We start from the raw sequence: 17379 nt of genomic DNA, 5'->3' as shown, positions 1-17379 counted from the left end.
GTTGTGGTCATCACTGAATCGTGGCCGAAGGATGGTTGTAGTTGGGAGCTGAATGTCCAAGGTTACACATTGTACCAGAGGGATAGGAAGGTAGACAAAGGGAGTGGTGTAGTTCTGCTGGAAAAGAATGGCATCAAATCAGTAGAAAGATGTGCCATAGATGTTGAATCCTTGTGGGTTGAGTTAAGAAACTGCAAAAAGGGTAAAAGGACCCTGATGGGTAAAAGGGTAAAAGGACCCTGATGACAGTCCTCCAAACAGTAGCTAGGATGTAGATTACAGTTTACAATGTGAAATAGAAAAGACGTGTCAAAAGGGCAACGATATGATAGACATGGGAGATTTTAACATGCAGGTTGATTGGGGAAAATCAGGTTGGTAATGGATCTCAAGAGAGTGAGTTTGCTGAATGCCTACGAGATGGCTTTTTAGAGCAGTTTGTCATTGAGCCGACTAGGGGATCAGCTATACTGGATTGGGTGTTATGTATTGAACTGGAGGCAATTAGGGAGCTTAAGTTAAAGGAACCATTAGGAGGCAGTGATCACAATACGATTGAGTTCAACTTGAAATTTGATAGGGAGAAAGTAAAGTCTGAAGTAGCAGTATTTCAGTGAAGTAAGGGAAATTACAGTGGTATGAGAGAGGAGTTGGCCAAAATAAATTGGAAGGAGCTGCTGGCAGGGATGACAGCAGAGCAGCAATGGCTTCAGTTTCATGGAAAAATGAGGAAGGTGCAGGACAGATGTACTCCAGAAACAAAAAAATACTCAAATGGCAAAATAGTGTAATTGTGGCTGACAAGAGAAGACAAAGCAAATGTAAAAGCAAGAAAGGGCATACAACAAAGCAAAAATGAGCAGGAAAATAGCAGTTTTTAGAGATAAAGCTTTTCAAAACCTACAGAAAGCAACCGAAAGAATCATTAGGAGGGAAAAGATGAAATATGAAAGCAAGCTGGCAAGCAATATCAAAGTTCATAGAAAAAGCTTTTTTCAAGTATGTAAAAGATGAGATGAGAGTGGATACAGCACCACTAGAAAATGAGGCCGGAGAAATAATAACAGGGGACAAGGATATGACAGAATCACTAAATGAGTATTTTGCATCAATCTTCACTGTGGGAGACACTAGCGGTGTGCCAGGTGTTGAACAGTGTGAGTGAAGAGAAGTGAGTTCAGTTACTATTACAAGGGAGAAGGTGCTCAAAAAGCTGAAAGACCTAAAGGTGCATAAGCCACCCAGACCAGATGAACTGAACCATAGGGTACTGAAAGAGGTAGCAGCAGAGATTGAGGAGGCATTAGTAATGATCTTTCAAGAATTATTGGACTTTGGCCTGGTTCCAGAGGACTGGAAAATTGCAGAAGTCACTCCACTCTTTAAGAAAGGAAATTATAGACCGGTTAGCCTGACCTCAGTGGTTGGGAAGATGCTGGAACCAATTATTAAGGATGAGGTTATAGGGTAATGGTGACACAGGACAAAATAGGACAAAGTCAGCACAGTTTCCTTAAGGGAAAATCTTGCCTGAATAACCTGTTGGAATTCTTTGAGGAGATTACAAATAGGATAGATAAAGAAGATGCAGTGGATCTTGTATATTTGGACTTTCAGAAGGCCTTTGAGACTTCTTACTAAGTTAAGAACCTATGGTATTACAGGAAAGTTACTAGCATACTTAGAGCATTGGCTGATTGGTAGGTGGCAGCGAGTGAGAATGAAAGGATCCTTTTCTGGGTTGGCTGCCAGTGACTGGAAGTGTACCACATGGGTCAGTGTTGGGACCACTTCTTTTTATGCTGTATATGAATGACTTAGATGATGGAATAGATGGCTTTGTTGCCAAGTTTGCAGATGATACGAAGATTAGTGGAGGGACAGGTAGTGTTGAGGAGACAGGAAGGCTTCAAAAGGACTTTGACAAATTAGGAGAATAGGCAAGAAAGTGGCATATGAAATACGATGTTGGAAAATGCAATGTGGTCATGCACTTTGGTAGGAGAGATAAATATGCAGACTATTTTCTAAACGGGGAGAAAATCCAAAAATCTGAGATGCAGTGGGACTTGGCAGTCCTTGTGCAGAACACCCTGAAGGTTAACTTGCAGGTTGAGACGGTGGTGAGGAAGGCAAATGCAATGTTAACATTCATTTCAAGAGGTCTAGAATACAAGAGCAAGAGTGTGATGCTGAGGCTTTATAAGGCACTGGTGAGGCCTCACCTCAGTAGTGTGTACAGTTTTAGGCTCCTCATCTAAGAAAGGATGTGCTGGCACTGGAGGGGGTTCGGAGAAGGTTCACAAGGATGATTCCGGGAGTGAAAGATTTATCATAAAGAGGAACATTTGATGGCTCTGGGTCTGTATTCGCTGGAATTTAGAAGGATGAGGAGGGATCTCATTGAAACCTTTTGAATGTTGAAAGGCCTAAATGGAGTAAATGTGGAAAAAATGTTTCCTATGGCAGGAGAGTCAAGGACAGAAGGGTACAGTCTCAGAATAGAGGGGCATCCATTTAAAGCAGAGATGCGGAGAAATTTCTTTAGTCAGAGAGTGGTGAGTTTGTGGAATTTGCTGCCACGTACAGCTATGGAGGCCAGGTCGTTGGGTGTATTTAAGGTGGAGATTGATAGGTTCTTGATTGGCCATGGCATCAAAGGTTACGGGGAGAAGGCCGGGAAGTGAGGCTGAGGAGGGGTAAAAAGGATCAGCCATGATTGAATGGTTGAGCAGACTCAATGGGCCAAATAGCCTAATTTCTGCTCCTCTGTCTCATGGTCTTTTGGAAGACAGTGTTAGGAAGTGCATGGTCATGCACTTTGATAGAAGAAATAAAAAGGTTCACTATTTTCTACATGGCGAGAAAATACAAAAATCCGAGGTGCAAAGAAACTTGGGAGTCCTTGTGCAGGATTCCCTAAAGGTTAACTTACAGGTTGAGTCTGTGGTGAGCAAGGCAAATGCAATGTTAGCATTCATTTCAACAGGATTAGAATATCAAAGTAAGAATGTAATGTTAAGACTTTATAAAACACTGGTGAGGCTTCACTTGGAGTATTGTGAGCAGTTTTGGGCCACTTATCTAAGAAAGAATGTGCTGAAACTGGAGAGGGTTCAAAGGAGGTTCACAAAGATGATTCCAGGATTAAACAGCTTGTAATATAAAGAGTGTTTGATGGTTCTGGGCCTCTATTCCTTCGAATTTAGAAGAATGAGGGGTGAGCTCATTGAAACCTACCGAATGGTGGAAGGCTTTGATAGAGTGGATGTAGAAAGGCTATTTCCTATGGCAGGGGAGTCTAGGACCAGAGGACACAGCCTCAGAATAGAGGGGCTTCCTTTCAGAACAGAGATGAGGAGGAATTTCTTTAGCCAGTGAGTGGTGAATCAGTGGAATTCTTCGCCATAGGCAACTATGGAGGCCAAGTCTTATGCATATTTAAGGCAGGAGTTGATAGATTCTTGATTGGTCAAAGCACGAAGGGATACGGGGGGGCAGGGGGAGAAGGAGGCAAGAGATTGGGGCTGAGAGGAAAAATGGATTAGCCATATTGAAATTTCAGACAGACTCAGTGGGACAAATGGTCTAATTCTGCTCCTACATCTCATGGTTTTTCATTCATCTAAACTGTAGTCTATATAAGCCCATGTGTACAACATATCTGTCACTTGCCCACTTAAAAAGGAAGATGTGGTACCTCTTTTATTTGAAATGGATCAAATAACTATGTATTTCTGTGTTTTGTTCCAGGAGAGTGTATCGTGGGTCAAGCTACAAGTTTCCCGCGGACAATTATTATTAAAGGCTTAGGGTACGTGGGAACGTCAACAAAATTATTCAGAAAGTACAGCGATCATGTGGGAATTCCAAGTGAAAAGTTCTACAACGAGTAACAATCTTGTTTCTGATAAGTGAAAGTTCAAAAGTTCAAAGTTCATTTATTATCAAAGTACAGTACCTTTATGTCACCATATATAATCCTGAGATTGCTTTCTTGCAGGCATACTCGGTAAATCCAAGAAACAGAACAGAATTAATGTAAGACTGCACCTAACAGGACAGACAAACAACCAATACATAAAAGACAACAAACTGCAAAAACAAAATAATAATAATAATAAATAAATAATATTGAGATCATGAGATGCTGAGTCCTTGAAAATGAGTCCATAGGTTGTAGGAACAGTTCAGTGATGGGTGAGTGAAGTTATCCCCACTGGTTCAAGAGCCTGATGGTTGAGGGGTAATAACTGTTGCAGAATCTGGTGGTGTGGGTCCTGAGGCTCCTGTACCTCCTGCCTGACAGTAGCAGTGGGAAGGGAGCATGGCCTGGGTGGTGGGGGTCTCTAGACAGATGCTGTTTTCCTGCGATAGCGCTCCATGTAGATGTGCTCAGTGGTGGGGAGGGGTTTAACCATGATGGACTAGAATTGATTATTATGTGCACGTGGAACTACTAAGATTTATTATCCCATGTGATGCTGGTGTTGAATAGTGCAACTTCATGGCTCAGTTGAGAGAAAATACTATCTTGGTGTCAAACTGTAATAGTTTTGAAGTTGCAAACAACAGGAATTCTGCAGATGCTGGAAATTCAAGCAACACACATCAAAGTTGCTGGTGAACGCAGCAGGCCAGGCAGCATCTCTTCCTAGATGCTGTACCTCTTCCTAGAGATGCTGCCTGGCCTGCTGCATTCACCAGCAACTTTGATGTGTGTTGCATAGTTTTGAAGTTGGTTGATCCTTGGTGACGGATTGACTACTCTCAGTCATGTCCTATAAGAAGGGCTACACTTCTAGCAGCATCACAGAGAGTAAATCATAAACATGAGAAAGTCTGCAGGTGCTGGAAATCCAAAGCAACACACACAGAACGCTTGAGGAACCCAACTGGTCAGGCAGCATCTATGGAAAAGATAAAGGACCCTTCTTCAGTACTGAGCAGGAAAGGGAAGACGCCAGAATAAAAAGGAGGGGGGGAGGACGGAAAAATGGCTTGCTGATAGGTGAGGCCAGGTGGGTGCAGAAGTTCAAAGACTGGAGGAGAAAGAATCTAATAAGAGAGGACAGTAGACTTTCCACCTCTTTCCACCTACTATTACCTCCCCCTGTGTCCCCTCCTCCCCCTTCTCCTATTGTCCACATTCCTCTCCTTTCAGATTCTTTCTTTTCTAGTCCTTGACCTTTCCCACCCACCTGGCTTCACCTATCACCTTCCAACAAGCCTTTTTCCCCTCTCCCCACCTTTTTATTCTAGTGTCTTCCCCCTTCCTTCTCAGTCTCACAGAGTGAGGATAGCATTTACTATTACTGACTGGTGTGGCCTGCTGGTATCTTTCAGGGTTATATACTGCATACGTACGTTGGTAATAAATGTACTTTAAATTTTTAAGAGAAAATCTTTCTCAGCTCTGTTGCATCCATGTCTCTCACCTTATCCAGTTATTGACAAAAGAGACCGCAGGCCGCGCATACAATTTAGCGCGTGATGTTTAGATGAGAAAACAAAAGGATTTTAAAAAGATACTGAGGCCATACTGAAATAAAGGAAATAAATTGCCAGGCATCAGATTGATGAGTTAACGCTGTGGATAAAACAGAGTTACAATGAAGGTTCAAATAAACAATTTCCTAAAAGTATATAAAGCCAAATCAAAGTATTAAAATCTTAATTTTATTATCAGAAGTATAATGTAAAAGATGCTGGAAAGTACTTTAAAAAGTCTTCTATAAAATATAGTTTGGAAAACTGTTATTCCTCATGGGTAGCTTGTAGTAGAATTATGATTTTAAAATAATCAAAAGGATACAATGTAAATTCATCAAAACACTGACAAATTTTCTGACAAGGGACTGAGATAATTTCTACTGTAACAAAGGAGTTTTAAGAGCTTTTGTTACAATTGTGGAAAGTAATTGAGGCAAAACATTTAATTTGTTTGCAGGGGACAGTGATAAGGGGTCATGAATTTGAGTCAAGAAGAGAATTAACAGTTAAAAAATTCCTCTACACTGAGTTCTAAGAGCCTGGAAAGTTGTGTAATAGATTGTGCAGCAATGATTATACCCTTTCTTAGAAAATACAATAAATATTTGAAAAAGACATCTAGTGTGATGAGTGAACCACTTAACATGGTTTGATGTGTGGTCATGTGAAGTTTTGCAGTCCTAGTTCTATTATCTATACAATGTGATGTGATTCTCTGTATATATCTCAAGGTATTTACTCCTTAAACAAATGTGGTTTGTTTGGCCATTAAATATCATTTTCTTGTGCAGTATCACGAATAAACATGCCACGATCACAAACCAGGATAACAAAGTAATCCTGGAGCCACATGGACAAGCCAGAGTGATTTTAAACGGCGTTCTCGTTGATACCAAAGTTCAGCTCAGACACTTGGTAGGTCTCTCACTCTTAGGAGGAAAAGTAGTCCTGGGTATGTTCCATTCTGCTAGGTATGTTCTCATCCTACCTTGTTAAAGAATATTGTGATAATGTTTCTTCAGCTTTTAAAATCAACAATTTAAAATAAAAACTTAGGAACCTACAGAATACTTTATCCAGCGAAAAGTTTGCCACTTTGAACCTAATCTTACTAATTTAAGCTTCCATTTCCTTCTGGAACAGGGTTCATAATCAGTAATGAATGAGGGGATGCTGTCTCAAAGCGTTTTGCAGATGCCCATACTTATAAAAAAAAGTATATATCGAGACACTTCTTACATTGATTTAATAAGACACTACACAAGAATGGCTCTTGTGATAAAGAGATGAGCTGTTACAGTGCAAAATATACTTGCATTTGATTGTACACTCATGCACAGATTCTCAGCCTCACTGAGAATGAGAACTGTTCACCTCACTGATCAGGCACTGCTTCAATCAAATTATTTAAGCTTATTCCCTATGAAAAAGGAATTTAGACCCTGAGATAAAAGAACCAGAGTCTGGGCAGGAGAGGATAAATTAATATTAATTGTCTATGTGGATCCATTCAGCATCCCCTGCTGATCCTCATTTCTAATATCTTTGTAACTAAAAGAGTAACTGATTCAAAGAAAATGGGATTTTTTTCAATGATCCAATGATTGTTGCTGCTGAAGTAATGATGAGCGCTATTTTTAATTTCTTTAATAAATGGAAGGGTAGGGGGATTGGACTTCTGGCACATGTGGGGATGGAGGAGGAGGGGGATTGGGACTTCTGGCACATGTGGGGATGGAGGGGGAGGGGAGTCAATGCTTTTGCTGCTGCTTGCATAAGGGGAGGGGGGCTTTGATGTTCCTATCGTCCTATGGGGTTTCTTTGTTTCGTGGTTGTCTACGAAGAGCGCGAATTTCAGGTTGTACACTGTATACATATTCTATTAAGACATACTTTGAAATCATTATTAAATAATTTATTAATTAGTAAATAACTAATTTAATTTCTGGTGAATCCATGGCCACCCCCAACATTAGTAATCCTCTGTGTGTTCTACGTGTGCACATTCAGAGAACTTGTGCTGTTCTATAAAACTCCTTCCCCTTTAACCTTGTAATATCCATTGATGCTTTACACCAACTACACATACTTAGCAGATGGGAGCAAATTGTTAGTTTTTGCATTCAGAAAATGTAGACAATAAATAAAACATGAGTCCTTTTTTATTATTTGCTTCAGGACCGACTTATTTTGGGATCCAACAGCACTTATCTTTATGTGGGTTTTCCATGTGAACGCAATGGTGAGGACTTAAGCAAATATGATTATGACTTCTTCCAGTCAGAGCTGGCAGCAGTGGAAGGCTTTGACAGAGATGTGCTGGGTAAGTAATGTGAAGAAATAAATGTCTAATAATCTCATTGCATATTATGCACATGGTACTACAGCTGTGGAATGAGATGGTAACCCAAAGACTATAGGTTCAAAATGGCAAATTTTCAAGATGACTTCAAAACATCACTAAGCACATGAGCTAGCACTAGAAAAAAACTACTGTGCAAACTTTTAGAGTAAGACATACAAAACGCCAGAGGAACTCAGCAGGTCAGGCAGCATCCATGGAAAGGATAAAACAGTCTATGTTTCAAGCTGATGAAGGATTTGCAGAAATGCTTGTGTTCGTGTGAAAGCTTTTACATTGTCTTAAACTACCAAATGGTTTTCATTGGTGAAGGTAACCTGTTACTGATCTGCTTAACTCAGGATTGCATTCCCACATTGTTTGGTTAATCCTTGGCAGCTCCTCACTTATTATCATTATTATTATAATACAGAAGGAGGCCATCAAGTCCATACTTTACTTGTCTACCTGCAACTGGAACACTGTATTCTACACTCCTTTTTGTTAATTATCATGATAAAATTACGTAAGGTGTGATCTATCTGGATGGCATGCAAAACACAAGCTTTTCACTGCACCTCCATACACGTGACAGTAATAAACTAATACCAATACTTGCTCCTAGAAGCTCTATCACTTTAGTCACATCTCCCTGTAGCTCTGCACTTACTTTTGCTTTCACGTGCCTGCCAACTCCCCTTTGATACGCTTGACAATTCTTTAGTTGAAGATGATTCCCTGGAGCCATTTAACCTACCAGCATTATGGCATTTGGCTCAAAGAGATTCTTGAAAATCATCAGCAATGTATATTGACTGGTAAAATCTCTTCCCTTCCCATGAGCACAGTTTTTAAAATATGCATTGAAGATGCAAAGAGATTTCCTTTACCTGTATTATGAAATTTCTGGTTAGAAATGATCTTTAGAAACTTATTTCTCTTGGGTCAATAACTTGTAGACTTGTATTTAAATTCTGACGTGGTCAGATTGGGAAAAAGAGTTGAAGACAAAGGTTTCACCCAATATGTGGGGCGCTGGAACAAGCTGTTTGAAAAGGTGGTAGAGATACAAGCTTTCATCGCATTTAGATGAGAACTTTAAGCTGTAAGTTACAAGTCTGGAAAATGGGAATAATGTGGACATCTGTAAAGTGAATGTCTTTAATTCTGTGGTGATGGCGGTTATACAAGAATTTTCAGACAGTATCAATAATTTTGCAAATTACAGGTCATTTTTCAATGCATTGTGTTCAAACAGATATTGGTTGTAGGTCAGAGTCAGAACACCACAGCACAGAACAGGCCCTTTGACCCATCTAGTCTGTTCTGAACTATTATTCTGCCTAGTGCCACCAACCTAAAACCAGACCATACCCTCCGTACCCCTCCCATCCACGTATTTATCCAAACTTCTCCTAAATGTTGAAATCAAACTCACATCCACCACTTCTGCAAGCAGCTCGTTCCACACTCTCATTGGCCTTTGGCTGAAGAAGTTCCCCATCACGTTCCCCTTAGACATTGCATTTTTCAACTTAACCCATGACCTTTAGTTCTAAACTCACCCAATTTCAATGAAAAATGCCTGCTTGCATTTACCTTATCTCTACCCCTCACAATTTTGTACATCTTCGCTCTACTCTAACAGGTCTTGGTACTATTCTGTAAAATTACTGAGTTAGACTTTTCATTTAAATGCTACAGTCATAGACTATCTTTGTTAATTAAGTTTGAATGCACCTAAACTATTGCTTTAACCCTGATGAAAGTGACACATGAGCGATCAGTTGGTGGATTGTCAAACAAGGAGTTTTTGGAGTTATAAGGAGTTTTCCACTGACTAGGTCATGCTGGTAGGAACAACAGGAGTGTAACCCCGAGTGTGCTTGCTGTGTTCCATGATTACATTCGAGTCAAGCCGATGGTGGCGGAAGCAAACCAGATCAGCAGAGAGTTACACAAGGTAATCTTTCCATTTTACATTTCTACCTCCAACTCAAGATCCACAAAACTGACTGTCTGGTTAGACCCATTCATTGTTTATGCCTGTTCCTGCCCCACTGAACTCATGTCCACATAACTAGGCTCCATTTTATCCCTTGAAGGGTCTCAGCCTCAAAACGACTCCTCTATATTTCTCTCCATTGATGTTGCCTGACCTGCTGAGTTCTTCCAGGATTTTGCATGTGTTATTCTGGATTTCCAGCATCTGCAGAATCTCGTGTTTATAATGTCTTCATTTCACTCCTTTGTGTGGATTGGAAATAACATCTCCTCCTCGCTGACAATCAACAGTGGGTGCTTAGCCCACTGCTCTCCTCTCTCCACACTTAGGCAGCTCCATCATGGACACCACCCTCCCCAGCATCAAAGACATCTTCCAAAGGAAATGCCTCAAAAAAATAGCATTCATCATTAAGGACCCTCAACACCCAGGACATGCCCTCCTCTCATTGTTACCTTCAAAGAGAAGATACAGGAGCCTGAAGACACACACTCAATGCTTTAGGAACAGCTTCTTCCCCTCTGCCATCAGATTATTGAATGGACAATGAATCCACATATTTTTTTTGCTCTACTTATTTAATTTAATGTGTTTTAAATGTGTTCTATATGTATATATTTCTTACTGTAATTTATATTTTTATTACTATGTATTGCAATGTACTGCTGGTGCAAAACAACAAGTTTCACAACATATGCCAGTGATACTAAATCTGATTTTGATTCTCTTCATTCAGGCAAGTAGTGTCTCACACACACATCAGTATAAAACTCGAAGAACTTGCATTTATCTCATACTTCTCACATTCCTCAGATATCCCCAGGTGCTTTTCACAACCGATGGTCTTAATGATCTTTTGGAGGCACGTTTGATGCAGCCAATCTCCCCACAACCATTCACAAGCAGCAAGTTAATGAATGACCTTTTGTTTTCGGTGCTGATGTTCAAATGCTTTCAAGGACACTGAGCGGTGACATGTGATGCCATTTGTTCACCGAAGAGCAGATGGTGTCCCAGTTTAATTTTTTTGTCTAAAATACAGCACTACCTCCAGAGAAGTATTCCCTCAGTATTGTACTGAGAATCAACTCTCAAAATCCAATAAGGTCTTGGATTTGCTGAAAACATTTTAAGTGCAGATTTATTTTGCAGCTTGGATTGTTACTTTAATTTTGCAATAACAGGATCTCAGCTTTGAATTGGAAGTGAAAAACTTGGCATTAACAGACTTCAGAGGCTCTGACTTGGCAAAGGAAGTGATGGTAAAGGTGACAAACAAAGTAACTGATGAGGTAAGAAGAAAGTCATTCACATTGCTTGTTGTTGCAATGACATCTCCCTGTAAGAGAACAGTTTTTCCTAAGACCTTTCTCTACACCTTCCAAATTCAATTTTTAGTTTCCTCCCTAATGCCATTGGCTATTAAGGGAGTTAAGCACTTTAGTTAAACACAAAAAATGCTGCAGGAACTCAGCAGGTCAGGCAGCGTCTACAGAAAAGAGTAAACAGTTGACGTTTTGCGCTGAGATCCTTCATCAGGACCCGAAACATTGCCTGCTTACTCCTTTCCACAAACGGTGCCTGGCCTGCTGAGTTCCTCCAGCAATGTGTGTATGTGTGTTGCTTGGATTTCCAGCAACTACAGATTTTCTCTTGTTTGTGAAGCACTTTAGTTAAACAGTGAAGGCTAATGAAAAAAGTTTACCATTAAAGAGAGTTTAAAAGGAGTTGCTTTTCATTCAATTTGATCAAAATTTCCACTCTTTCACCTCTCTGTTACAATCTGGAGTAGTTCCTGCTACAAGGCAGAATGATGTGCCACCTTAAGTACTTCAGTACAAAATTTATTAATGTGATTTTGGCTGATTTACCCCGGTTTCTCTTCCTGCCCAGTTCCCTAAAACACTCAGATCCCTACATCTACTTTAAATGCCTCTCGTGATCCAGCCCCTGCAATTCTTTGTGGTAGAGAATTCCAGAGATTCACCTCCCTCCATGAGAGAAACACCTTTTCTGCGATCTGAAAGAGTGCAGAAGAAAATCATGCAACCCATCCTATCCATGGCTGGCCAAAAGAGAGCTGCATCCCACCTCTCAATCTTAGTTATAATCACAGAGTTATACGGCACGAAAACAGATCCTTCAGCCCAACTAGTCCACACTGACTATAAGATGTCCCATCTAAGCTAGTCCCATTTCCAGTGTTTGGCCCATAATCTTCTAACCCTTTCCAAACTATGTACCTATCCAACTGTCTTTTAAAAGTTGTTATTGTACCTGCCTCAACCACCTCCTCTTGCAGTTGATTCCACATAATTACCGCCCTTTGAGTAACAAGGTTGCCCCTAAAGTTCCCCTTAAATCTCAGTCTCCTTATTGCCTCACATAGTAGTCTGAAATATTGCTCATCAGTGCCTGCGGACTAATCCACCTTTAAGACCTCTAGGATATGTACAATGCCTCCTCCTTTTTAATGGTAACTTATTTTCGTATTTCACCACAAACCCTCCCCCACCCCACTACTCCCTAAATTCTCCAACTGCAACATCCTTCTCCATTGTGAACACAGATGAGAAGTGTTCATTGAAGACCTCACCTATACAAATGGTTCTAAACACAGACTGTCCCCTTGAGCTCTACTATTACTCTGGTTACCCTCTTGCTTTAACATAGAAATTCTGCTAGTGTGATTTCTTGCTGTTTTGCCCTTCCAATTCATACAAGTGCACTCCAGGCTTTCTACCTTTTGGCTCAGAAGTTTATAGCACATCAACACCTCCATCCAGGCATTTTTCAAGTGGAACTAAAGTCAACATTTGTGGGGGAGAAGAGTTCTTCAACACCATTCTAATCCTTCAATTAATCACCTTACAATTACATTCCTTGTTACTGATTTTAAAGGGATTTATGTGGTTCTTGTTCACTCTTTCCATCGCCATTTTAAACAGTGAATAAATTACCTCAGTCAACCCCATTTTAGTAAGATATAGGAGCAGAGTTAGGCCATTTGGCCCATCGAGTCTGCTCCACCATTTCATCACGACTGATCCAATATTCCTCTCAGCCATATCCCTTCATGTTCTGACCAATCAAGAATCTATCAACCTCTGCCTTAAATATACATAATAAAAAATACCCCAGTTTACAGAGTCTTGTAGTGAAATTTCTGCTGCCCAGCTAAGATTTAACTATATTATCTCTGCTCTGTCTATAAGTATTACGCCACTCCACCTGTCAGGGCTGACCGTAATTGTGCACAGTATGCTAGCTGTGTTCTAACGAATACTTTATAAAATTCCATAAAGCTCTTAGATCCCATGCCTCAGTTACTAAAGAAATATACTGAAAATTGGATACTTACTGATCCAGATGGGTTTTCATTGTAACAGGTATGGGTCTGGTCAAAAGCCAAGTTTGTGAACAGGAAGTTCATCATGGAAGACATGTATCAGCACTCTGTTGATGGAGAGAACATTTCTGTGGACAGAGAGCACGATCCATTCTGGGATCCTATTGAAGCAGTTCATTTAGGTACTGCTTATGTCTGGCTTCAGTCTCTGAACTACTGTATCTTATTGGAAGAACATGTGGCGTTTCGTAATTCCCAGGGCAAAGAAGAAGCCATTTTACAGATGAACCTGGTGCCATGCAACTCAAGTGGACAGTAAGTTTCAGAACTGGCCAATCAGTTTTTAAAAAATACAACCTAGAGTGAAAACATTAAAAAGAGGCATGCTATTTTCCACATCCCTGTAACCCTGTTTACAAAATCTTATCAAACACGCTACTGGAAACAACAACAATAACTACTCCACTGCATATACACTCAGTGGCCACTTTATTGGGTACACCTTACACCTGCTCATTAATGGCTGATTCAATATTTGCAATCATGTGGCAGCCACTCAATGCATAAAAGATGCAGACATAGTCAACAAGTTCAGTTGTTGTTCAGACTAAACATAAGAATGGGGAAGCAATGTGATCTGAGTGACTTTGACTGTGGAATGATTGTTGGTGCTGGACAAGGTGGTTTGAGTATCTCAGAGACTGCTGATTTCCTGGGATTTTCACACACAACAGTCTCCAGTTTACAGAGAATGGTGCGAAAAACAAAAAAGATATCCAGTGAGCAAAAATGCCTTGTTAATGAGAGAGGTCAGAGGAAAATGGCCAGACTGATTCAAACTAACTGGAAGGGGGCAGTAACTCAAATAACCACGCATTACAACAGAGGGGTACAGAAGAGCACCTCTGAATGCACAGCATGTCGAACTTTGAAGTGGATGGACTGCAACAACAGAAGACCACAAACATGCACTCACTTTGGATGCCAGCACCTGTTTTGCCCCTGAGCTTTACACCAGGTCTGGCTGAAGTATGAATGGTGACCTCAGTCCTTTGAATGGGGGTTATGAATTCTGTTGAAGATGATGGGCGTGGATAAGACTTTCAAATACTTTATTTTTATTTATATAAGTATTTTAATTTATTTGGTAGTGTTTTATGATGTTTATCCAGCACTCATTATAAAATTCTTAATTATTTGAATAATTGTTAAAAGTTTCTTTCAGATATGTTTAATAGTGTTCAAAAGCCTTTAATAGGAGTGAATCTATTAGCCTGGGGGCTGGGAGGGGTTACAGTTACCACTCTCCATATCCCAGGCAGTTTGTTGGTGGTGAGCTTGGTCAGTAAACTAGGTTCTAGTTCAACAAGCTAGGTTCAGCATGATCAGGCCCATTTAAAATTTAATTAGCATTTTGAATTCAAATGTAAATGTAACATTTCACTTTCCCAAACTATAGTGTGCTGTAAAGCAAATTGTATAACATCAGTTATGATCCTTAACTGAGATTAACTGAGACTAACTAGAGTCAATCAGCATGGAAACAGGCCTTTTAGCCCCACTGATCCATATGAACAAAGATACCCCATTTGCCAGCATTTGGCCAGTAGCAGTTTAAACCAATCTTTTTTTAGACCAATGCCCCCCTAAAGCACTTTCATACTTGCCAACACCTCTCTTAGGTATACTTTCCAGTGCTCCCATAATGTAAAAACATGTCTACCATATGCTAACATGGGATAACATTATTCTGTTTTTAATTTTTATTTGTCTTTAAACCTAGCTTACACAGTACATGAGTGCTGTTCAGCAGCTTCGCTATCAATGTGATCCCTGATCTTGATGGTTTTTAGCAAGAATTGAAATACGCGGTTCAAGTTGTGACACCAAAAGCCTTACGTTTCCACATGTAACAATGTCCAAGCAGTTTGTTTTTTGTCTGTTGTTCACTGCACTGAAGCCTCTTTCAACAAGGTAGGAGGATGGAAATGCAATAAAGAGCAGTTTGGTTCTTCTCCAAAGACCAGGAAACTTCATATGACAATATAATCACATACTACAAAAACTGACATTTTTGAAAAAATATTTTGCTTCTTCTTCATTCTGAATTTAAGTAATTTCTTCTTGCAAGGTCTCTTCCTCTATATCACACCTCAGAAAGAAATAGGTTAATTACCCAGTCTGGAATTTCCAGATCATTCAAATCCTTGAATTGATTGTGAAAATCTTTCTTCAGTGACTGCAGGTGTAAGCAGTACTCTTGCAAATCACTGCCTGTGAAAGAAAGTGCCATACTTTCCGTGCAGGGAAACTGCGAGAACATTTTTCTTTCAGTGCTTTGCTTATATATTTCTGATAAAAGTGGACACTGCACTTTTTGTCTGGATTAAATTGAAATTCTCACCCTGCAGATTCATATTTAGAATGTTCATTTTGTCATACAGATCAGCTAGCTAAGCCACATCTCCATGTAGAAATTCAGTTTTGCTTCTCAAGCTCTTGTCGGCTTTGAGCGAAAATTTAACCGTGTCAAAAAGGTCAAAGAAACGTTTTAAGCAGCAGCCTTTTGACAGCCAACGCACTTCAGTGTGAAGAAGCAAGAAACAAGTGTTCAAACTCTTCATCATTAACTTGGCATAATTGGCCAAATATTCTGCTATTTAATGGAGTAGCTTTAATTTTGTTGGCAGAAGATATTACGAGAGTCATGCTTGACGAAAGTCACTGGCTAAGGTTTTTGGCTGTGGGGTGTTGATAATGAATTACATAAAGGATTGCAAACAGACTTGGAATTACTTTTTTCATAATTGCAACTAAACCAGCATGGCAACCTGTCATATATGATACTCTTATCTTTTGCACAAGAAATCATGTTCCTAATCAGAATACTTTTTTCTTCAATATACATTTTGAACTGGTCATAAATTGATTCTCCATTGATATTTGTTTTTAACCTTTTACGAAAGAGGATCTCTTCATAAACTTTTCCTTTTTGATAAAACGTACATATACCACTAGCAATGTCTCATTGTCTCGCACAGTTGACTCATCCCGTTGTATCTCAAATTCTGTTTTTTGTAGCTCTGTGCTTAGTTGATACTCAATTTCTTCACTCATTTCGCCAATGAGATGAGCTACAGAGTTATTACTCAGAGGAGTTGATTTTAAAATACTGGTATCCATTTTGAGAACAGTGGCGAGCACTTCTGATACAGCAGGATCATTAATCTTTCACCAATTGTATGAGATTTTCCACACTTTGCTACCATTTTGGAAATGTTATACGAAGCAATGACACTACCATCAAAGTCATTTTCAGCTTTCTTGGCAAATGACTCGAGTGTGCAATGCTTTTCAAATGTTTCTTTCATCTTCTGGAACTGAGTAATACCGTAAGTAGCCTTTTCAGGGAATCTTTTAAGGAAGTGTTCCTGCAATCTTGATGCTTTCATAGCTTCCTTAGACAGTTGGCAAAATTACGCTGACAAGGATTCAGATTGGAATCTGAGTATTAGTCAGGATAGATTGGACTCTGAACGTTAGTCAGGATACACAGAACAGTACAGCACAGTACAGGCCCTTCGGCCCACAATGTTGTGCCGACCCTTAAACCCTGCCTTCCATATAACCCCCCACCTTAAATTCCTCCATATACCTGTCTAGTAGTCTCTTAAACTTCACGAGTGTATCTGCCTCCACCACTGACTCAGGCAGTGCATTCCACGCACCAACCACTCTCTGAGTAAAAAACCTTCCTCTAATATCCCCCTTGAACTTCCCACCCCTTACCTTAAAGCCATGTCCTCTTGTATTGAGCAGTGGTGCCCTGGGGAAGAGGCGCTTGCTATCCACTCTATCTATTCCTCTTAATATCTTGTATACCTCTATCGTGTCTCTTCTCATCCTCCTTCTCTCCGGACAGTAAAGCCCTAGCTCCCTTAATCTTTGATCATAATCCATACTCTCTAAACCAGGCAGCCTCCTGGTAAATCTCCTCTGTACCCTTTCCAATGCTTCCACATCCTTCCTATAGTGAGGCGACCAGAACTGGACACAGTACTCCAAGTGTGGCCTAACCAGAGTTATATAGAACTGCATCATTACCCTGCGACTCTTAAACTCTATCCATTGACTTATGAAAGCTAACACTCTATAAGCTTTCTTAACTACCCTATCTACCTGTGAGGCAAT

General features: G+C 40.1%; 1 protein-coding gene across 1 annotated transcript in view; it reads left to right on the top strand.

Moving 5' to 3' along the window:
* kif28 (kinesin family member 28) overlaps positions 1–17379 on the top strand; it is a 75325-nt gene that overhangs the window by 41884 nt on the left and 16062 nt on the right. Inside the window, exons 12-17 of the mRNA XM_072266853.1 lie at positions 3754–3814; positions 6285–6408; positions 7672–7816; positions 9679–9797; positions 11024–11131; positions 13229–13503. Of these exons, the coding sequence (XP_072122954.1) occupies positions 3754–3814; positions 6285–6408; positions 7672–7816; positions 9679–9797; positions 11024–11131; positions 13229–13503 (832 nt within the window). The remainder of the gene's footprint in view (positions 1–3753; positions 3815–6284; positions 6409–7671; positions 7817–9678; positions 9798–11023; positions 11132–13228; positions 13504–17379) is intronic.

This window comes from Mobula birostris, chromosome 8 (genome assembly GCF_030028105.1).
Source record: "Mobula birostris isolate sMobBir1 chromosome 8, sMobBir1.hap1, whole genome shotgun sequence".
NCBI classification, from domain to species: Eukaryota; Metazoa; Chordata; class Chondrichthyes; order Myliobatiformes; family Myliobatidae; genus Mobula; species Mobula birostris.
This window is presented reverse-complemented; position numbering and strand designations above follow the sequence as displayed.